Here is a 22,413-nt window from a genome sequence, read left to right on the forward strand (position 1 = left end):
CCGATGAGTTTATTATTTTATTTTCTAATTACATTAAAAATAATAAATAAATAACATAAAAAAATTACTAGGGACAAAATAATCTTTTTATATTTGGTAAGGATTGACGTAAAAAATATACTATTAAAATTGTCCGGAATTAATAAAAAAAAAATTATAGACTAAAATCATCGCTTCTAATTTACTCAAATATTTATAAGCATTTTATTTGGCATGAATCCAGAATCCATTTGACCTGGCCTCGAACTCTACTTAGTCTGACTACGTGTGATTTGGGCTTGAACTCAGTTGACTTAATTACAAATATAAACAGCATAAATCTCGACCCTTCATATCTTTCTGACACAAAAAGGAAAGAGAGTGATCATGGAGGAAGGGCTGTTGCCGACTGCAAAGCAACCGCGTCGGAGATGGAAGGTTATATTGGCCGAGGAGGTGAAGAAAACGTCTTACATCGCCTTGCCAATGGTGGTGGTGACGGTGTCGCAAAACCTTCTGCGGGTGGCCTCCATGTCAATGGTTGGTCATCTTGGTGAACTTGAACTCGCCGGCACCGCCGTTGCTACTTCACTCACAAACGTCACTGGCTTCAGCCTCCTTGTAAGTCCTAATGTCTCACTTCCTTAAAAGAATCTAAAAAACTATACTAAAAACGATGATTTTTTTTTTCTTTCCCACTCTTGTTCGTTGGCGCGTTTGATAAATATATGAAATGCGATCTTAATTTATAAGATTTAAGTTGCTAAGAATTAAGATTAAGTTTCAGCAATTTACACAACTCTTCAGTTTAATGTTAAAATAAAGTAAGGAAACTAAAAAAAGATAAGTTGAATCTTTCGAGGTCCAATTGCATTTAATAGATGAGGAAAACTAATAAATATCCTACAAATAATTGATGGTATTGATATTTAATCACTAATTAATTATTACTAACATTTATTAGACTTGACTTCACTATACCAAAATATATAAAAGAAAAAATTAGAAAAAAAACAATATTAACATGTATATTATCGACGACATACTATAAATGTTTTGACCTTGCTTAGGATCGTCTCTTGGATAATAAATCTTGAACTAACAATATATTAAACATGTAAGATTTTGAATCATATTCATTCCATATAAAATGTTATATCTCAAATTCTCAACTACTAATGGTGTTGAATCATAAAACGAAAACTATTTTTTTTAAGAACGTAAAACTTTAGTTCGTTTTCACCGAACAACTAAATAAGTGTTGGAAAATTGTAGAAAAAAGAATCACACTGAAATAGTTTTGATCAGTCCAAAACGGGTTTGGTTATAGCAATAAGCCATACTTGATACATTTGTTGGTATGTTTGTTGATCTATAACCATGCAAACGTCAAAACCACTCTTATAAACCACTGTTAATAGTGTCAAAATCATTGAAATGTAGCAATAAAAATTATGACATGACCGAGCCCATGATGAATAAAATTACATCTTTAGTCCTTTACTTTATATTTTGTTTTCTATTTCAATCCCTTTTAATTTTGAATTATTTTACTTATAACCCTTTATTTTCTGTTCTTTAGAATTACTAATCTTATTTCTTAACTTGAATGTGACTAACATAATTTATCTAGTCTACTCATTTCAGCTTTTTAACTGATTTATATGTGTGTTCGTAAGTTTATTTAACCTTCTTTTTGTAATTATTCTTTTGGAAACATGATATAACTGAATTATTTTATTATTAATGAAAATATAATTACATTTAATAAAAATATATATTCTACATTTTTCACCTTTTAGAATGAAATATATTTTTATTATTTTATTGTCTTGCTATCAATATTTTTTATGGATATTATTTTAATTTTGTAAACAACTCTACGATCATAGTAAAAATAAATATTTATGTTAGTAGTTGATTTTTTTATTATAATAACATAACTAAGTCGGTGCTCCATCTTTTTAACTCGGTTTATTAGTTGTTCATAAGGACTAAATACCTGGAAATAATATTTTATTAGAAACTACTACTTCTACCGATTAATAACTGTACTAATAAATCTAAAACTTTTATCATGTCATTTTCAAAATTTTATGTGTCACTAATGAAGTAATTTATTTTATTATCGCCGTCTTGAGGTGCATTACTTGTATGAGTATCGTTAGCCTAATTAATAATAAATATGCATATATATGATTTACATAAACATAAATATCTTAATAATAATAAATGAACATAACTCATAATTTATTTCATTAAACGATGACAAATACTCGGGCTAACTAATTTCATTACTTAAAGTATATCGTTTTTTAAAATTGGGTATGTTCAAAATAAAATTTGGAGGAGTCTATTTATACGAAAAACAATACCTATGGTATGATTCAGGTTAAGGAGATCAAATTATAAGTCGATGAATTGTGTGTTGGATAAAAATAATAATATTTCGTTGAATTAGGTGTCGATTGTATATATTTATATTTCTTTTATTTACACTGATTTTTTATCATATTTTTCTAAAATTTTTAATTATATTATTTTTGTTAGTTTTAATTAGTTTTTTCTATATGTTTTATAGCATATTTATATTGTAACCGTTTGAATAACAAAACAAAACAAAAAAAAATACAAAAATCAAATATAAATAATTAATTTTGTAATTTTTGTAAATTAAAAGGATTATAAGTGTAAAGTGGATGTGATATTTTGTAGTTATGATGAAATTGTAACCGACGGAATAGACTATAATTTGAAGCATAGGTGTGCGATAGAATCCCCCTGTACTCCGTAATTCATATTCCACTGCTTTAGAATCACATCACTCCCCACCTCCATTTCCAATCTATATTATACATTTGTTATTACTTCTAGACTGTTTTTCTCTTTTTTTAATTTTATCCCTTGGTCACCAATAACCTTGAAATGTAATAACTTAAAATGGAAAAGACGTTAAAGGCAAGAGTCGAACTCTTGATTTTTCTTTTAAGGGGTGGGACGTGTTAGCCAGTAAGCAAAATGATCTTTTTGTTATCGCATAAAAACCTATTAAATTGTATCAAACCATCGTAATTCGAATCAACAAGTTACTTATTACTATAATAAGTATATTTTATAAAAGTATAATGTCCTAATATAAATTAATTTGAAGGTATGTGTTTTAATAAGAAACAATGAAAATACAAAGATATAATAACGAAAAAAGAACATTCAATGTTATTTCTTGCATCTATCCCTTAAAACTCTACTGCCATCTCATTTATTTGGTTTCTCAACAAATATATCATTAGAGATATTAGAGATAGCCAATTGTTTCTTAGATGAGTTAAAAATTATTAACAATTTTGATTGACTCAAAGAGTAGCATGTCACATTGTTTATTAGATGTATCAGATTCGAGACTTACACTAAGTCTTTTTCCCCCTTCATTTTAAAATACATGTATACATTAAATACATCAAACACATGTAATACAAATTAGAGAGTCATTGACTTATCAGCTAACATGTCATGCCCTTGTACGAGAAGCGACAATTTTCATTCTTGTCTTCAACTTCTTTTGCTTTTTCATTTTAAGTTATTACATTTTAAAATACCAATTCATGATTGGTTAATGGATAAAATGAAATTTTTTCTAAAAATAATAGAAAATGGGAAAAAATTGTTGGGGCTAAACATAAACTTATACATAAATGTTTGGGTAAATGATGCGAAGATATTTCATGTCAGCCAAACGAATACGTCATTATGACCTATTGGTGACCGACCAAGGGATCAAACATAAACAATTTTCCAAAATGCAATGACATATAAGGAATAAGACAAAAGTTGGGGCTAAAACCAATACATACAGGAGGGTTCAATAGAAAACACATGTAACATCTCAAAAATCAAGGAAAAATTTTCATTTAAAAATCCAAACACAACCATAATTGTTTACAAAACATTGTTTCCAAATAATAATCACATATCAGAGTGTCCCAAAATCAAATGTCATAAAATCAGAAGGACGTGCATGATCACGCCTTTGCTTTTTCCCGATCATCTGATGTACTTGAAACATAAATCGTAAGCCAAAGCATAGTGAGTTTCCCCCAAATACCACACATCAGAACATATACAAATGACATATTGGGTCCACAAACTCTTGGTTGGATTACCCCTGGCCCATAACTTTCCGGTTGGATTGCCCTGGCCCAAAACATTTTGGTTGGATTGCCTAATATATACTGGGTCCACAACCTCCTGGTTAGATTACCCGTAGCCCACAACCTCTCGAATGGATTGTCTGGGTTGTTGATTGACAACACAAAGCAGTACAATCTCAACTCCACCACACTATATCGGCATATATAACAGATAATACACATAACAACAACCATATAATCATGTAGATCTTAACAGATCACTATAGTATAGCAACATTCCAAACCGAAATACACAATCTACTGGCCGACATTGGTTCCTTCGACCCACAAGTATAGTGAGGAAAACTCACCTCACAGTCTAAAAAGATAGTAGAAAAGAACACTGCTCTAATTGTCAACTCTACTGGTCACCTATATAGAAAATAATGACCTAGACTCAATTCACAACTCAAAATACCCAAAATACCCTAGGTCAATTTAGTCAAATTCAAAGGTCAAAAAGTCAACCGAGTCAACTCACGCTGAGTACGCTCAATGTACTCAGCTACTAGGCCCAAGATAGTACTGTTCTTGACTAGATTGTGGGGTTTTGACCATGTAGGCGCAGCGTACCATCAGGTACGCTTAACGTACGCGTCTGCCAACTTTCCTTTCTAATAAGTGCTTAATCCATTAAGATACTTCATCCAAAACCCATATCTAGTTCCAAATAATGTCCTAAGTCATAAAGTTTCCAACTTTATGACTTTCCAAGGCTAGAAAGGGTACAATAACTAAACCCTAACTTATTTCAAACACCATCACCTCATATCTCAAGCATGGAGAAAGGAAAGGAACCAATATCATATTTTTATGGTTCTAAGCACCTAAAACGAAAGGAAGGACACCCCTTATGGGTTAGAGTAATCCATACTCATGAACACCAAGCAAAAGGGACCAAAAAGCATAAAGCTTAAGAGCTAACAAGATCCAAAGGAAATAAACATAAAGGTCTGAACTTTATACCTCCAAAGGCTGAATATCTAAGGTGAATCCACTTCCTTCTTCCTGCTTCAAGAACACCAACGACACACTCTAAGGCTCAAAATGCTCACAAAGGTGGATTAGGGTCTGCAAGGTATGAAAATGGGGCTGGAGGCTGATTAGGGAAAGAGTCTTGGGGAGTTAATGATGCTTATATAAGATCCAAACTCTATATATTAGGGTTTAGGCATCAGCCACATACACCCAACATATATTGAGTATGTCTAGCGTACTAGGCTGCCTAATGCGTTTTCTCTTTAAGGAACAAGGGACTACTTTTGCAAACCATTTTCATAATAAGGGCATAAATGGAAAGTTACCTGCATAATGGATGTTACAATTCTCCCCCACTTGAATCAGGCTTCGTCCTCGAAGTCTGGTGCTGTGAACAACTCAGGGTAGTGCTCTCGCATCTTCGCCTCTGGTTCCCAAGTCCATTCGGAACCCTTTCGATGCTAACACTGGAACCTTGACCAATGATACCTCCTTGTTACGCAAGGCCTTCGTCTTCCTATCCCGAATCACCATTAGTCTCTCAACATAATTTAGGCTATCATGAACCTGAATATCATCCAAAGGAACAACTGTTGAATCATCAACCACACACTTCTGAAGCTAAGAAAAATGGAAGATGTTGCGAATTTTTCTGAGCTCCTCAGGCCGATCCAATCGATATGTTACCCTGCCAACCCTGTGAATCACTCGAAATGGCCCAATATATTGGGGACCTAACTTTCCCTCTTCCTGAAGCGTATTACACACTTCCAGGGTGACATCTTCGGTAAAACCATGTCGCCAACCTGAAATCCCAACTCGGATCGACGCCTGTCGGCATAACTCTTCTACCGACTTTCGGTTGTCTGTAGTCTCTGCTTGATCTGCTGAATCAGCTCTGTCATCTGAAGAACTACCTCAGTCTTCCTCATGACCCTGTGACCGACCTCTCCCCAACATACTAGGGTACGACATTTCCTTCCATGGAGAAGCTCAAACGGCGGTGCACCAATACTGGAGTGATAGCTGTTGTTGTAAGAAAACTCAGCTAGGGGAAGGTAGAAGTCCCAACTCCCACCAAAATCTATGAAACAAGCTCTAAACATATGCTTAAGTTTTTGAATGGTCCTCTCAATTTGGCCGTCAGTCTGCGGATGATAAGCAATGCTAAAATGTAACCTCGTGCCTAGTTCCTCGTGGAACCTCTGCCAAAATCGTGAAGTGAATCAAACATCCCAAATTGATACAATAGAAACTAGAACACCATGCCGAGCGTTGATCTCGTGTACATACACATCGGCCAATCTCTGCCGAGGAGCTCTCCCGAATAGCTAAGAAGTGAGCACTCTTGGTCAGAAAGTCCACTATCACCCAAATCGCATCAAACACCTTTGCCGTTGGAGGTAACATGGTGATGAAATCCATGGTGATCTGTTCCTATTTCCACATGGGAACCTACAAAGGCTAAAGCTTGTCATGCGGCCTCTGGTGCTCGTCCTTTAGCATCCAACATGTCAAGCACCTCTCAACATACCAGGCTATCTCTCTCTTCATACATGGCCAACAGTAACTAAGTCTCAAATCCCGATACATCTTGGTGGCTCCAGGGTGTATCGAAAATCTGGACTTATGTGCCTCCTCCAACACAGTCTGCTAAATCCCACTGAAATCTAGCACCCAAACATGTCCGCAAGGGGTCAACAATCCACGACTATCAGTAGAAAACATGTCAATCTCACCCCTGATTCTCTTCTGTTTCTAATTTTCTTCTTGACTCCCTCGGCCTGAGCCTCTCCAATCAAATCCAGAAGTGGAGAATCAATCAAAATCCTCATACGTGAGCTCTCAAGAGAAAAACTAACCGACTTGCGGCTCAAAGCATCCGCAACCACATTCGCTTTCCCCGGGTGGTACAAAATCTCACAGTGATAATCCTTGACCACGTCAAGCCACCTACGATGTCTCATATTCAGATTCGGCTGATCCATGATCTATCTCAAACGCTTGTGATCCGTGTAGATGGCATATCAGATCCCATACAGATAATGCCGCCAAATCTTAAGAGCAAACACCACTACTCCAAACTCTAAATCATTCGTCAGATACCAAACCTCATGCAACTTCAGCTGACTAGAAGCATAAGTAATAACCCTCCCTCACTGCATAAGAACTGCCCCCAGACCAGTGATGGAAACATCACAATACACGAAAAAAATCCTCAACACCCTTAAGGAGAGTCAATATTGGGGCGTCACATAACTTCTGTCTTAGTGTCTCGAATGTACCCTACTACTCAGGCTCCTAGCGAAAATCCATGCCCTTCCTCATCATACGAGTGAGGGATACAACGACCTTGGAGAAATCCTTAATGAATCTTCGATAATACCCTACTAATCCCAAAAAACTCTTGATCTCCGACAGAGGCTTCGGAACCTCCCATTGCATAACAACCTTAATCCTGGTTGGCTCAACCAAAATCTGGTTCTGGTTAACGAGGTGAAGTAAGAACTGGACCTCCCATAACCAAAATTCACACTTCGAGAACTTGGCATACATCCGTTCCCGCGTCAAAACTCCCAACAACTCTCGAAGGTGCTCCTCATGCTGCTCCTTAGTCTTGGAATAAACCAAGATATCATCGATGAAAACAATAACTGATCGATCGAGCATCGACCTGCACAGTCGATTCATCAAATTCATAAATGTCGTAGGCGCATTGGTGATCCCAAATGGGATCAACACGAACTCGTAATGACCATAACGAGTCTGAAACATTGTCTTCTCCACTTCCTCCTCGCTGACCCTCATCTGGTGATACCCTGACCTCAAATCGATCTTGGAGAACCAAGATGCACCGTTCAACTGATCGAAGAGATCATCAATTCATGGAAGCGGGTAACGGTTCTTCACCGTCAACTTGTTCAACCCCCAATAGTCAATACACATGCGGTGAGTCCCATCCTTCTCCGTCACAAACAAAATCGATGCTCCCCATGGCGAAGTGCTCGGTCTGATAAACTGCTTGCCCATAAGCTCATGAAGCTAAGAGGAAAACTCATGCATATCTGGTGGTGCTAATCGGTACGCTGCCTTAGAAATCGGGGCTGCCTCGGGGACCAAATCGATCCTGAACTCCACCTGCCTCTTAGGAGGCACACCGAGCAATTCCTTCAGAAACACATCTAGAGATGCTACTCCATTGTCTGGGTCTCTATCTCAATCTCCCGTCTTTTCGCAACATCCTGAAGCTCATCGAGGGTACCGTATCGCTGGGTAGACACAAACTGCCGAATATCCGTCTTGAGCATGCTCAAGTACCGAGTCATCTGGGCCTGCTCCGTAGCAGCAAACTTAGGGCAGAAAAGTGATGGGTTTTACATGCAATAACATGGATAAATCATTATACACTTTAGGGTACATGCAGCTGATTAGATCTAGTCATAAAACTATTGAAGTAACATTCTATTGAACAACACAAACCCTACAACCCTAACTAGTTTTGAAATTCATAAACAAGTTATGGATTACATACCTTTTTGATTGTTGTAGTAAACAACCAAACAATCCTTCTTGAAAAACTCTTGGAAGTTAGCACCAAAAATCTCGTGCCTCTGATGGTTCACACCCAAACGCTAGCAACTAGAAAACTTGAAGAGAGAAGAGGATAGGGGAAATTTCGGCTGGCTCTTAGCAATAGGATTGATGGCCGGAATTTAGAGGCTAATGGTTCCTATTTATAGCTGATAGGAAAACCCTAGATAACCCTTACTTGATTAAAATAATAATATCTTAAATCAGGTAATTATCTAGTTTCCTAATTATTTCCAAGAGATATTCTAGAACCCTAAGGAAGCCTCTAATTTTTGGCCATTTTAGGACTATTCAAGAATCCCTCTCTTGTCTAACTATTGAATAATTACATCTTAGGTCCTTGCACTTTTAATTAATCCAATTAATCCCAAAATTAATTCCAATTAGTTTCTGATTAATTCTTAATTAGATAATACTATTTGTAATTAATATATTATTCTCATAACATATTAATAAATTCATTTATTTCTATTTCTTAATCATTTACTAAATCAATAAATTATTATCTCTATGTCTAAAAATTATCTTATTCAATTACCAGGTTTGAGGGCAACCTAAAAGGAATTTGTTAATAATTCAATTATATACCAATTTAGTTATTGGCTTAGACACCTAATCCAACAGCCTCCGACTTGGATAAGTCTATAACTACAATTGCCAGTATAACTTCTAAATTATTAGAAAATGGTGTTTCCAAAAGCAACCCCGACCTCTGATCTGATTAGTCATTAGTCCTAAGATAAGTGATCAAATATTTCTTCGTTCTACAAGATATCATATGGACACGAGACATGGATTAGAATCAATCTTATTGTCTAAAATTTTGTTTCCCGATTCCCTGATTTGTAATAACCTCATAAGACTTCTAATTAAACACACCAATTTAGTCCTGGCTAGGCCCAACACTATAAGTCAACACCAAATCACCGAGGGGCCCAAAGATGTCGCTTTTCCTGTTAGGGCAAAAGGAACGAATAAACTTTGACTCATATGCTCGTATCCTTTACTCACAAAATCATACATGACACTACGTTTTATAACACCAAGTTATTGATGCGTTTTCGCAATAACAATGTACAACCGATTTGTAAATTACAATTCATATATCTCCATTTAACAATATAAGATATTATCGTCTCAAAATTACTCGTGATAGAATCCATGAAGTAATTCTCTGAGCGTGGGTTTATCAAATACCCAAATCTCCATTTTCTAAGTACTCATGAACGTTGTAGCAACACAATTGCTATGTCTAAACTCCTTAGACAATATACAATCAAATTCATGACAGTCTTCCGTCACTACTTACTTCGTAAAGTATGGGCGACTGTGGAGCTTCGAATAATGAAATTATTCAGGAAGTAAAACATGCAAAACGAAACACAAGAGAATAATTGACAAAGGCAATAAACAAAATCATAAATAATCTCTATTATTCAATCACCAAAATCAATAACCTTTATTATATTACAAATTTCAAACTAATCATCTAAATACTAAAACTAATATCATATCTTAAACCAATACTCATACCATGTTGACTATGTTTAACCCTACTCAGAGCCTTTGTGAGAGGATCTGCAGGATTGTCTTCTGAACACACTCTCTTTAATATGAGATGACCTTCTTCAACTCTATGTTTGATATAATGGTACTTTCTTTCGATATATCTTGATTTACCATGATCTCTCGGTTCTTTGGTCAAAGCAACTGATCCTTCATTATCGCATAAAATTTTAATTGGTTCCTAAATGTTCGGAACTACTCTAAGATCACCGATAAAGTTCTTTAGCCAAGCCGCTTCTTTTGATGCTTCACGCACTGATATATACTCTGATTCACAAGTAGAATTAGCCACCATGTCCTGCTTGGAACTATTCCAAGTGACTGATCCTCCATTTAATAGAAACACCCAGCCAGATTGAGAACGAAGATTGTCTTTATCTGTTTGAAAGTTGGTGTCACTATACCCACTTACTCTCAATGTATCACTACCACCAAAGACTATAATCAGATCCTTTGTCATTTGAAGATACTTGAGAATATTCTTCACTGGTGTCCAATAAGCTCTACCACGATTTCCCTGAAAGCAACTGACAATTCTTAAAGCAAATGATACATTAGGGCAAGTACATGTCATGACGTACATGATCGATCCTACAACCAAAACATATGGGACTTGACTCATTTCTACTATCTCTTGATTTGTACTAGGGCTTTGAATCTTACTCAACTTGGCATTACTCTGAATAGGTAACTCTCCTTTCTTGGAATTTTCTATACTAAAACGTTATAATACCTTATCCAAGTATGTACTTTGACTAAGACCAATTAGTCTTTTCTTTCTATCCCTTAAGATTCTTATCCCCAGAATATAGGCTTCCTCTCCTAGATCCTTCATAGCAAAACACTTTCCAAGCCAAGAATTTACTTGCAAAGTTGGAATGTTGTTTCCTATAAGGAGTATGTCATCAACATACAATACTAGAAAGGTTACTATACTCCCACTAGCCTTGACGTACATATATGACTTATATTCACTCCTAGAGAAACCAAAATTATTTGACATTATCATGAAAGCAAACATTACACCTACGAGACACTTATTTTAATCCATAAATGGATTTCTGAAGCTTACACACTCTATTAGGAACCTTTGCATCTACAAAACCCTCTAGTTGACCCATGTAAACATCTTCAACCAACTTCCCATTAAGGAAAGCGTTTTTGACATGCATCTGCCATATTTCATAATCATGAAAGCCAGCTATGGTGAGGATTATCCTAATAGACTTTATCTTGGCCACTGGTGTGAAAGTCTCATCATAGTCAATCTCTAGGGTTTGAGTAAAGCCCTTCGCAAACCAGTCGTGCCTTGAAAGTGTGTACCTTTCCATCAATGTCAGTCTTCTTCTTGAAGATCCATTTGCAACCAAATTTATTTCGACCAGGTTCTTGATCAATCAAATTCCAAACATGGTTATCATACATGGACTTGATCTCACTGTCTATTGCTTCTTTCCAATTGGCAGCTTCAGGGTCTGCAATTGCTTCCTTGTAGTTAACTGGCTCATGCAAATTTGCCAGTGTACGATCACTAGAAAACGTGTCACCATCTATAGTTATATGGAAACCATAGAACTCATGTGGCATGCTAACTCTACTAGATCGGCGAAGAAGTAATGATTTGTCAGGTTCAACAGGAGTCTCATCCTCTGGTTGAGTACTAGTATCTTCTAAGGTTCCTTCATTGATTGGATCTTGAATCCCTTCAAGGTCAATTGTACTCCCACTATTCTATTTTCATATTAGCACTCTCTCGCGAAAGACTCCTCTTCGTGCTACAATAACCAAGTTCTCACTAGGTGTGTAGAACAAATATCCAAAAGACTTTTATGGGTAACCAATGAAAATACATCTCTCACTTGTAGGTTATAGTTTGTCATGAATCTCTTGTCTAACAAAAGCTTCACCACCCCAGACCTTGATATGTGCTAAACCCTAGAAAGAAATAGGAAGATAAGCTCAACTCATCATCGGACGAACCATATATAACAAGGTCCGATTACACCTCTCATCCACACCATTAAGCTGTGGTGCTCTAGAAGGAGTCAATTGTGAAAATATTTCACATTCCTTGAGATAGTCGTGGAACTCGATACTAAGATACTCTCTGCCCATGTCAGATCGGAGCATCTTTATCTTCCTCCCTAATTGATTCTCGACTCCATGTTTGAACTCTTCGAAATTTTCAAAGGTTTCTGATTTTTATGCTTGATTAAGTAGATATAACCATATTTACTATAGTCATCTGTAAATGTCACATAAAATCGATTAGCATCCCTTGTGGTGGATCTGAAGGGTCCACACACATCTGTGTGTATGAGATCCAACAAATCGTCACCTATTTCACAAGATCCAGTGAAAGGCGATTTTGTTATCTTCCCCAAAAGGCAAGATTCACATTCATCATCTGGCCTTACGTCAAATGATTCCAACACTCCATCCTTTTGGATTTGGGCAATGCGTTTCTTGTTAATGTGCCCAAGATGACAATGCCACAAGCATGCCTTGTCTAAACCATTAGATGAATTAATATGAAATACACTATTACCTAAGCTATCAACAAAAATCACAGTTTCCTACACATCATCGCAAGGTAAAGCTTCAAACATAAAAATGCCATTCTTATAAACCAAAATCGATCCATTCATATCATTAAATGGATATCAAAAACCTTGTCTAAAAAGTGCAGGAAAGGAAATAACGTTTCACGTCATTTCTAACGAATAGCAACAATTAACTAAATCAAATCTAACATCATTACTAAACATAAGACTATAATTTCCAATCTTGGTAATAGGAGAAGATCGCCTATTAGCCATGATCAGATTCATCCTTCCATGCTCCACCTCTTCACTTTCTCTTAGTCCCTGTAAATCAGAACAAATGTGAGAACCACATCCTGTATCCAGGACCCAATAATGAGTAGGTTGCGAATTATTAGTTTGAATAGTGTAAATACTTGCCAACGATGGCTTTACTTTGCCATCCATGATGTCCTGCAAGTACTTGGGGCAGTTTCTTTTCCAATGGCCCTTATCATTACAATAGAAGCAAATGACCTCTTAGGGATCACTAACAGAAGGAATATCATAATTGGGCTTTGCTTTTGGGCCATTGCTAGATGTCCCAACATGGTCCTTGCCCTTCCAGTTCTACTTGAAGCACCTTTCCTTTCTTTCCTTTGTTTTCCCCTATGGAAAGGACATAAAAATTTGTATAAGTAGGAGTTTAATTCTTCGTCATTCCTTACTCAATTGTTCACAATAAGTTGTGGAGTTGAGCCAATGTGGTTTCTGTGTTGTTCAAACGATAAGCCAAAATGAACTGATCATAAAAAGGTGGCAAAAAGTTAAGTACCATGTCTATGGCCAAATCCTCATCGAAATTCACATTTAGCCTTTCAAGGCACTCTACGTATCTTCACATTCTTTGCACGTGGTTCCGGACAGACTCTCCCTCCTTCAATTTGCAAGCCATTAATGATTTGATGACCTCATATGTTTCTTGATGATTTCTCTTATGAAACTTTTCCACAAAATCCAGTTTCGTCTCGTATGGCCAATAGTCCTCATAGAACTTTCGCAACTTAGGAATCATGGTGGGAACCATGATGCAAGAAACCTTAGTTGCGTCATCATAATGTTTCTTGTAGGAGACTATTTCTTCAGGAGTAGCAGTGGCATCATCGATCTCAACGAGTTGTTTCTCAAGGACATACTCTTTGCCCTCGTACCGAAGAGCCATCTTGATGTTCCACCTCCAATCATTGTAGTTGGTGCCATCCAATGTCACCTTGGACATAATCGAGAGAAGCGGAAAGTTGTGGGAAGAGTTTTGAGGAACAAAAGCATCACCAGAAGTAGACATCTATATAGAAAAGGAAGTACTTTTAGTTAGATGACAATAATCCTTAATTTTTTAACCTATAATTAATATTTAATTCTAGGATCCAAAATAACAATTCATAACTAAGAAGAGGGATGTCGTAATCTTATCATGAATTTATGAAAGTAGGTGATGTGTATATTTTAATGCACTAGTTTTTTACTTATAAATCCTAGTCTATCACATCTAACCACACCGTATAGGCAGTGAACCTAATCGAGAATAATATAGTTTTAATAAACAAGGATGTCGAACACAAGGGGAACGGTGGTGAATTAATTTGGAATTCTTGATTATAGGTTACAAAAAATACACAAAAACAGTAAAAAGGGGTTTTATTAAATCAAAACTCAAAATAACAACTTAACATAAAATATCGATAAACTGTTAGGAAGACAAATCTCGTTAGGTACTTTGGTTTAGACAAATTACATCCCAAAATAATGGCTAACTACTAATCCTTTGATTTTAATGCAACTATTAATTCAATTATCAAGTGAACAAACAATCATGCAAATCAGTATTTAATTCGTATTAAGCAAGATTTGATCTTTATTAATCCTAATGGTCAAAGAAGTGAAATCATGCACATAATGGTCGTCTACTCATGCACAAACATTAAAGTTCATCACTTTATTTCCTAACCCTGGGTTTTGTCCAACACTAGTCATGATTACCAATAGTCATGGACAACTAGGATTCAAATTAACACAATCATAATGGTCATCTAGACTATTTTAATTTAACAATAGGGAACAAATTAACAATCTTAACACATATGGATCTTGCAATCAAACTTGACAAAATAAATTAAATAAGAATAAACAATCCAAATAGCAATTAAACCATAAACTCAAAGATTCATCAAATCATAAGCACAAAGTAAAAGGTTTTAACACCTAAATCAAAAAGTAAACACATAATGGAATCACAGTGCAATGCTAATCATGGTCAGAACAACAAACCGCATGATTCCTGACATGGATCTGCTTCCTAATCCTTCATGTCTTCACTCCTGTCAGCTTAACGGCCTCCCGGACGCCTTCTAGACCCTCAAAATGGTTGAAGATGTGTTTCTTATCGACCAAGGAAGTATAAAATTCGTAATTTCCATCCTGGTCCACCCTAGATCACAATATATAGGTTTTGGAACCGACTTCTAACGTTGGGCATTCATGAACTACGCTGGGCGTATGTTGTAAATCATCGTGTTTTCTGACTTTGCGTCCCAGCCGTGAATGTTGGGCGTTCCCCCATTACGTTGGGCATAATGGGCCTCTTCAACCACTTCATTGCTTTTTTCAATTCAACTCCAATTCTAGTCTTTTTTCGCTTCGTTTCTGCTCTAGCAACAATTATACCTGTAAAATATAAATTTAAGCATTATAAGTACCTTTTAGTTCTAAATAGCATAAAAACATAGTATAAAATAATATGAAAACGTCATGAATATATGCATTAAATAAACATTATCAAATTACCCCACACAAGTCTTTGCTTGCCCTCAAGCAAAACTAATTTTATTATATTATGACATCAAAATCCTAGTGACCAATATCGCACAGAACAATCCATTTTGAGCCCATCCATTAGATTAAGACCCTAATGCATATATTTGTGTCTAAATTTTCTAAGAACTTCCCCAATCCTAAGTACTAACGATCCTCATAAACACTTCCCAGCCAAGTTGAACAACGTTCATCTTTGGCATTCTTACCACATATGCCCTTTTATTTACCCCCTTTCATCTCAAAAGTTATTGTCAAATGCCAAGCGACTCAACAAAAATGAAAAATAATATATGATATAATTATCCTAAAAATATAACTACACTTTTATTTGTTGCAACATTTTCCTTTTGGAACTTTTTCTCTTTTTTCACTTTTTTTTTCATTTTTCTATTTTTTTTATTTTTTTTCTCAATATTTCAACTTCCCATAATAACATATAAGCAAACAAATAACTTAAACTTAAACTTAGTTGCAACTTTTACTAATACAATAGTTCATGACTAAAGATTCATTGGAGTACTCAGAATCCCTTAAGTCACTAATGGAGCCCGTGACTTTCGATGAAACCTGTGTCGCGACATTCTTTCTCTTCCGATCCGCGTTAATGTACTGCAGGTAGACATATATACAAAAAAATCCCGTGGGGAATACTGGCCAAGTTCCAAAGGTCACATATTGGCTCCACTCCTGAACAGTTACTTTATTTATATAATAACTAGACTCAACATTATAGAAAAGTAAACAGATAAACTTGATAAATTGACTCACTTTATTTTGACATAAAGGACCCAGGAGATAAAACAGTCACTAGTAAGCTTTATATTAGGTCTAGGTTTTCCCAAATCCAAAACTTTTCCATCCCTTAAACTGGGCAATGTCGTGTTTTTGTCTGTCGATTTTAGTAGGACAGGGAAGCCACAAATATACTATAACATATATTGGCTTGAATAAACATCGAGGCTCGCATCAGATCGTTGCACACAACACTGACAATCTAGATCTCAATATAACAATACAATTTTTTTTTTTAAATGTGTAACGCCGTAAATTTTCATATAAGTTTTTCATTTTTAAATCAAAAAATTCTCATAATACATTTCACAAAAACCCCCAAGTATCAAATTACAAAACACAATTCCATAATTGTTTGATTAGTAATCCACGATCCTCCAAAACATAATTCTTCATTTCATGTGTACAATCAAGCCGGCGCCTTCCCGTGATCCTTGAGAAATACCTGAAACACATAACACATAACACGGTAAGCACGGAGCTTAGTGAGTTCCCCAAAATACCACCCACATCCCATTATCCCCTCATGGCTATACTCACAATAAGACCCTCCGGTCAATGTGTGTCAGTGGGACCCTCTGGTCCCACAACTCAGATGGACCCTCCGGTCCCTCAATTCGATAACTCAAATAATCACAGTATACATATCACAACAACAATAAGCAGGATATCTCAACACACAACATATGCACATAAGATCAATATTTACACAAATTACTATAACAGCATAAGTCACAAAGACAATATGCACGATAATACATATCACATTATAAACAAACAAGACCCTCCGGTCCATAATGTACTAAGACCCTCCGGTCTACAATGTACAGTGACCCTCCGGTCAATCATATACTAAGACCCTCCGGTCAATAGTGTAAATACGACCCTCCGGTCATCAACAAGAATAAGACCCTCCGGCCACACACAAATTACAACACAGGTAAGTATAGTGAGAAGACTCACCTCGGACGGCGAACATATCCTATAATGTTGCTGCTGTACTCCGGCCTCTAACTCTGAGCCAAACCCATAATTAATCCCATTACGATTTAAGACCAACCTTCACATATTAGGTCTAAATATGGTCCACCAATCCGGTCCATAAATAACTCAAGCCCATTGGGCCCACCAAGGCCTAATACCAAATAGGTCCACAAAAGTCCACTAATGGCCCAACTATGGCCCAATTTTCCAAATTGGGCCCAAACCCTCATATGGGCATTACCCTAAAGCCCATCTAAATATTCTAGCCCACATGATTGCTCTTGGATGGCCCATCAATAGCCCAATCGCCAAGGCCCAATAGAAAGGCCCAACAAAAATAGGGTTTTCACATAAAATGACGATTAGGGTTAAGTGTTTCTTACTTAACCCATTAAGGACATAACCCATTAAGTCCATTATTTAACTAAGCCATCATACAACGGAATAGGCATGAGTCACAACTTCAGTCCACAGTCCAAACGCGGGTCCCAATAGGTCCAAACCCATAAACCCCAAAATTAGGGTTTTCTAAGCCCTAATTAGGGGTTTTAGCCCAATAACCATCCAACTAGCCCAAATCAAGAATTTTGGGCCGATTAGGGTTCACTATGCCAAGCACCACCCACTACCACCTCAGGTGGTGGTGGTCAGTGGCGGCTCACAGCGGCGGCCACCATTTCCAATGGTGGTGGCTTGAAATCTTGACTCAAAAATCACATATATCATTTTACACATAATGCACACACACAGCCACCCTCCACAGCGGCTGGTGGCGGCAGAAGATGGTGACAGGGGGCGGCAGCCACCATGGTTGGCTGCCATGGTGGTTGCTTGCGATTTGAGGCAGCTCATACACACCCACCCTCGACTGGATGCATTCCTTCGCCACTATAAGCTGAGTAAATACCAAATACACAAAGTGACACACACACTGCCACCAACCTTACGATGGCTGATGGCAGCCAAAGGCTCAACGACAGGGGAAACGTCCGAAGCTACAACGACGACAAGACTCGAGAAATGACGAGAGAAGCGAAGGGAGTCATTACCGGCGGAAATAGATTTAGCAACGACCACGAACACACCAATCTTCATGGTCACCTGCGACGACAGTGTACGCGGTTGGCTCCGAGCTTCCAGCTTCTCACTACGCTTCCGACAATAATGCATGCTGTGGCAGTGCTCGACGTCAAGGCGGCAGGTGGCTCTGCCTGATCGAAACAGTGGACGAAGGGGGAAGGCGGCGGCTGAGCATCACGTATGGCGGCTGGAAGATATGGTTAGGGTTTGGGGAGTAATAAGGTTACGGGTTTGATCCACCGCACATTCTCACAAGATTGACATATTGACGCTTTTAATCCCTCCTCCCTTTATTCTTTTCAAATAACATCTGAAATTTACCATATAGCCCCCATCACTCCAAAGTTCTTTCAATTTGAGTCCAAAAATTACCTAACAGCCCCTATCTTCAGAAATCCTTTCATCATAGATCCTGAAATTACCAATCAGCCCCTTAAGCCTTCAATTCTTTTCAAATTAAATCCATAGCTTACACATTTAACCCCCAAGATCCAAAATTATATCAATTAGCTCCCTAATACCAACACTCTGCTAAATATTATTTACTTTAGGATTATTATTCATATTAACCCTTATCTATTTATTTATTTAATATACGGGATGTTACAACTCTCCCCCACTTAAATTAGATTTCGTCCTCGAAATATTTCTTCACCATCCCTTACATGCCTGACATCTTGAACGACATAGCCCCAAGCCCGAGCATAACCCCAGTCGTTCAATCCAACAAAGCTTTCTCAACCAACCACATGTACATGCAACCATTAAGTTCGCTTTATTCCAAACAAAATTACAACCGATTACCAGTCACACATCACCTCCCACCTTTGTCGTCTAACACTCACCAACTTCATGTGTGTTGCGGTCCTTCTCAAGCCAAACGGACCAACTTTCTCAGGTCTAAAACATCAGATGGAAACCTCAACTACCCAAAAGAAATCCTCCAAGAATCCAAAATCTTCACTCATTTATCCTTTACCCAGATAGGGTCAAACTCAAACTCGAGAGTCCATGGTGGTTGCTTGGGATTTCAGGCAGCTCATACACACCCACACTCGACTGGATGCATTCCTTCGCCACTATAAGCTGAGTAAATACCAAATACACGCAGTGACACAAACACTGCCACAAACCTTACGATGGCTGATGGCAGCCAAAGGCTCAACGACAGGGGAAACGTTCGGAGCTACGACGAAGACAGGCCTCGAGAAATGACGAGAGAAGCGAAGGGAGTCATTACCGGCGGAAATAGATTCAGCAACGACCACGAACACACCATTCTTCGTGGTCACCTGTGACGGCAGTGTACGCGGTTGGCTCCGAGCTTCTGGCTTCTCACTACGCTTCCGACAGCAACACATGCTGTGGCAGTGCTCAACGTCGAGGCGGCAGGTGGCTCTGCCTGATCGGAACAGTGGACGAAGGGGGAAGGCGGCGGCTGAGCTTCACGTATGGCGGCTGGAAGATAGGGTTAGGGTTTGGGGAGTAATAAGGTTACGGGTTTGATCCACCGCCCATTCTCACAAGATTGCCATACTGACGCTTTTAATCCCTCATCCCTTTATTCTTTTCAAATAACATCCGAAATTTACCATATAGCCCCCATCACTCCAAAGTTCTTTCAATTTGAGTCCAAAACTTACCTAACAACCCCTATCTTCAGAAATCCTTTCATCATAGGTCCCGAAATTACCAATCAGCCCCTTAAGCCTTCAAATCTTTTCAAATTAAATCCATAGCATACACATTTAAACCCCAAAATCCAAAATTATATCAATTAGCTCCCTAATACCAACACACTGCTAAATATTATTTATTTTAGGATTATTATTCATATTAACCCTTATCTATTTAATTATTTAATATGCGGGATGTTACAACTCTCCCCCACTTAAATTAGATTTCGTCCTCAAAATCTTTCTTAACCATCCCTTACATGCCTGACATCTTGAACGACATAGCCCCAAGCCCGAGCATAACCCCAGTCGTTCAATCCAATAGAGCTTTCTCAATCAACCACATGTACATGCAACCATTAAGTTTGCTTTATTCCAAACAATATTACAACCGATCCGCAGTCACACATCACCTCCGACCTTTGTCGTCTAACACTCACCAACTTCATGCGTGTTGCAGTCCTTCTCAAGCCAAACGGACCGACTTTCTCAGGTCTAAAACATCAGATGGAAACCTCAACTACCCAAAAGAAATCCTCCAGGAATCCGAAATCTTGACTCATTTATCCTTGACCCAGATAGGGTCAAACTCAAACTCGAGTGTCCGATTCAACAGCAGAATTGGAACCACTCAAATCCAATCTGATACTCAACTCACAACCCGTGATTCACGAATCTACGCGTACATTACTTCTCCAATTCCCTCCAATGTGCCACAACCTCTATTCAATTCGAGATATAACGGATCCCGACCATCATGGAGACCACAGTCTCGCCCCTGGCCGGCCACCAGTTTCCCAAAGACTCAATTGTTAGGGCTACCCAAACCAAGGAACTCCTCTGCGTCATGCTCTGACAAGGGAGTACTACGGCTTCCCGTAGTCTTACGACACTCTCACACTGAATCATGAATGCTACGGCTCCCCGCAGGCTTACATCACTTACTCACTCACTCGTGAATGCTACGGCTCCCCGTAGGCTTACATCACTCACTCACTCGCCATGGGCTCTCCCCATGGTTTTCCCTGATATTACAAAGTGATTACTCCCACCTGGATCCTTCCACTCTCTTACCACCCTACTATCTCATCATTAAGCCATCACCATATTGCGTTCACTAAGCTCATGCTCCGCGGTCCGTCATGGATAGGTGAACTCACCTACCTAGACTGAGCATCACTACTCTTGAAGACAATTATCGAAACAACGCACTTTCTCTCAATACAATTACATACTTGGACAATCCCCGTCCGATGACAATTAGCTGATGGGTTCCCACTGGAACAATAGTTACTCGGCACTCCACTTTCCATCTCATAAACTCGAGTCTCAAAATAATCCAACAACTTAGGGCATCATACACGGATACCCCGATACACCATCACAGAATCTCACGCTCACTTGCCTCAACCACTGATCTTCCACTCATGGCATCATACTTGGATACAACGATACATCATCACAGAAACTCACAATGTCCTGCTACAACCATTGATCTTCCTCTCGCACAACTCGTACCCTCAAAATACTCCACTCACAAATTAAAACACGGAGGAATCGTCAATGACTTAGAGCACACTAACAAACATCTGCAACTCCATCCTCTTATTGATCAAAACCTATACGAAACTACTCATACCGACTTTGAAACTAATTGACAAATCAATTGCTGCTCCTTCCGAAGTATAGATAACAATTTATACATCAAACTGGCAAATCTCGTCGATTGAAACTGGACCTCAACGAACCACCTGCCCCGAACTCAACCATTGTAACCCCGAAGAGTCCCTGACCACAATAAGATCCCTGGCCCACGGCTACTCGCTGTGGATAGACTCGTTCTTTCCTGAACACGTACAATATGCATCGTCTCACTCTGCACCTTGCCTCGTCCCATGTCATACCCAATCAACCTCACTATAGACTGGCTTTCCAGATGTATCATTCCGAACCCAGGGAACTTACCACACAACACTCGATGACTTTCCGTAAAATGACCAAATAACTCCAAGCACCCCGAACCCCATATAAAAACCTCGAAATCCTCCCCATGTGATTGCCTCCAGTCACCCAGAACCTCGTCCGGTTGCACATGCACTTAATCCGACGGTCCTAGAATAACACTATCTACTTTCCTGGAGATATTGGACTATCACACACTTTATTCTCAGAATCCTCAATCAT

At 38.1% G+C, this 22,413-nt stretch overlaps 1 protein-coding gene across 1 annotated transcript in view; it reads left to right on the top strand.

Annotated features, from left to right (window-relative positions):
• The first annotated feature begins 244 nt into the window (after positions 1-244).
• Positions 245-22,413, top strand: part of LOC145169139 (protein DETOXIFICATION 12-like) — a 37,242-nt gene continuing 15,073 nt past the window's right edge. The window contains exon 1 of the mRNA XM_079087707.1: positions 245-600. Coding sequence (XP_078943833.1) covers positions 367-600 — 234 coding nt within the window. The 5' untranslated portion in view covers positions 245-366. The remainder of the gene's footprint in view (positions 601-22,413) is intronic.

Source organism: Lactuca virosa, chromosome 4, assembly GCF_052849685.1.
Source record: "Lactuca virosa cultivar CGN04683 chromosome 4, Lactuca_virosa_CGN04683_v6, whole genome shotgun sequence".
NCBI classification, from domain to species: domain Eukaryota; kingdom Viridiplantae; phylum Streptophyta; class Magnoliopsida; order Asterales; family Asteraceae; genus Lactuca; species Lactuca virosa.